The sequence below is a fragment of the Olea europaea genome, unplaced genomic scaffold (assembly GCF_002742605.1).
Source record: "Olea europaea var. sylvestris unplaced genomic scaffold, O_europaea_v1 scaffold28410, whole genome shotgun sequence".
Lineage (NCBI taxonomy): Eukaryota > Viridiplantae > Streptophyta > Magnoliopsida > Lamiales > Oleaceae > Olea > Olea europaea.
In genome coordinates, this window is record NW_019246923.1 from 1 (window position 1) to 1,439 (window position 1,439).

Sequence of the window (1,439 nt, forward strand, 5' to 3'; positions counted from 1 at the left end):
TTTTTTTTTTTTTTTTTTTTTTTTTTTTTTTTTTTTTTGGTTGTTAAGGGATTAATTTGGATGATGAATCTTGATAGCTTTTTTTCTTTAGCTGATATCTCCATGTTTATGAACTTTTGCTAGATGTTGTATCTATTCCAAAAACCAATGAGAATTTCCGTCTACTTTATGATACCAAGGGTCGATTCCGGCTCCATTCTGTGAGGGATGAGGAGGCTAAGGTTTGTTTTCTTTAACCCTTAATTTCTTATGTGCTAATAAAAAACTGGCATATTGTATGACTACTAGTAACACGCTAGCTGACCTGCCAGTTCAAATTCTCTGCTTGTAGACATTTTGAGAGTAATTGCACTTCCTCTTCTCCATTCTCCCATAACAGAGATGGGAAATGGAAAATAATGTAAAACGGAGAACTAAAATTGGATGAATGATTCCTTTAAATTTGAAATAAACCAGATGAACCTAAATTTACTTATTCATTCTTTAGATTTTCAAATCAATTCAATAAAGTCTTGTTGACATTATCAACCAATTCGGAATGCTGTTCCTTCAGCATTCTATTAATCTGATATATCTTGATGAAAGTTCTTAATTTGTGGTTCTGCAGTTTAAACTTTGCAAAGTTCGATCTGTCCAGTTTGGGAAGAAAGGCATTCCCTATCTCAACACCTATGATGGAAGGACAATTCGCTATCCAGACCCACTCATCAAGGCAAATGACACAATCAAACTTGACCTTGAGTCAAACAAAATTGTTGATTTTATCAAGTTTGATGTTGGCAATGTTGTGATGGTGACCGGTGGAAGGAACAGGGGACGTGTTGGAGTGATCAAGAGCCGTGAGAAGCACAAGGGAAGCTTTGAAACTATCCACATCCAGGATGCTCTTGGTCATGAGTTTGCTACACGTCTGGGCAATGTGTTCACTATTGGAAAAGGTACAAAGCCATGGGTGTCTCTTCCAAAGGGCAAAGGTATTAAGTTGTCCATCATCGAGGAGGCAAGAAAGAGGCTTGCTGTCCAATCAGCAACAATAGCATAGATATATACGAATTTCTTTCAGGCAATTCTTGAAGTAGATTTTTACTTTCATGCTGGCTCGAACGCTGTCCTATTGTTATTATCGGACATGTTTTGGAGAAGTTACATTTTGTTTCCATTTGTTAACAGTTTTGACTTATTTATTATGTTCTTCGGATTTTTTTAATTGATTTGGATATTTATGTGACAACTTTTATTGATTTATTTTATGTGTTCTTATACTTTGTGCTGATGTCCCATACAAAATTATGACTTGGACACCTGGCTTCAGGTATTTTAAACTTGAAAGGTTGGAGTTTTAAATGTCAACGAAAAAGGTTGGGAACGTTTGTTTTCTATGATAGTCATTCATTGGTACATTAAGCCTTTGTTTGAGCCACATTATATTTATAAAAATG

General features: G+C 35.2%; 1 protein-coding gene across 1 annotated transcript; it reads left to right on the forward strand.

The window, feature by feature from the left end:
- Window positions 1-95: 95 nt before the first annotated feature.
- On the forward strand, window positions 96-1,245 carry LOC111384100 (40S ribosomal protein S4-like; the record flags this gene model as incomplete). Its single annotated transcript, XM_023008336.1, has 2 exons — window positions 96-221; window positions 608-1,245. Coding segments are annotated over 2 exons (561 nt in total), but the record flags the coding sequence as incomplete, so codon positions are not given.
- Between the last annotated feature and the right edge of the window lie 194 nt (window positions 1,246-1,439).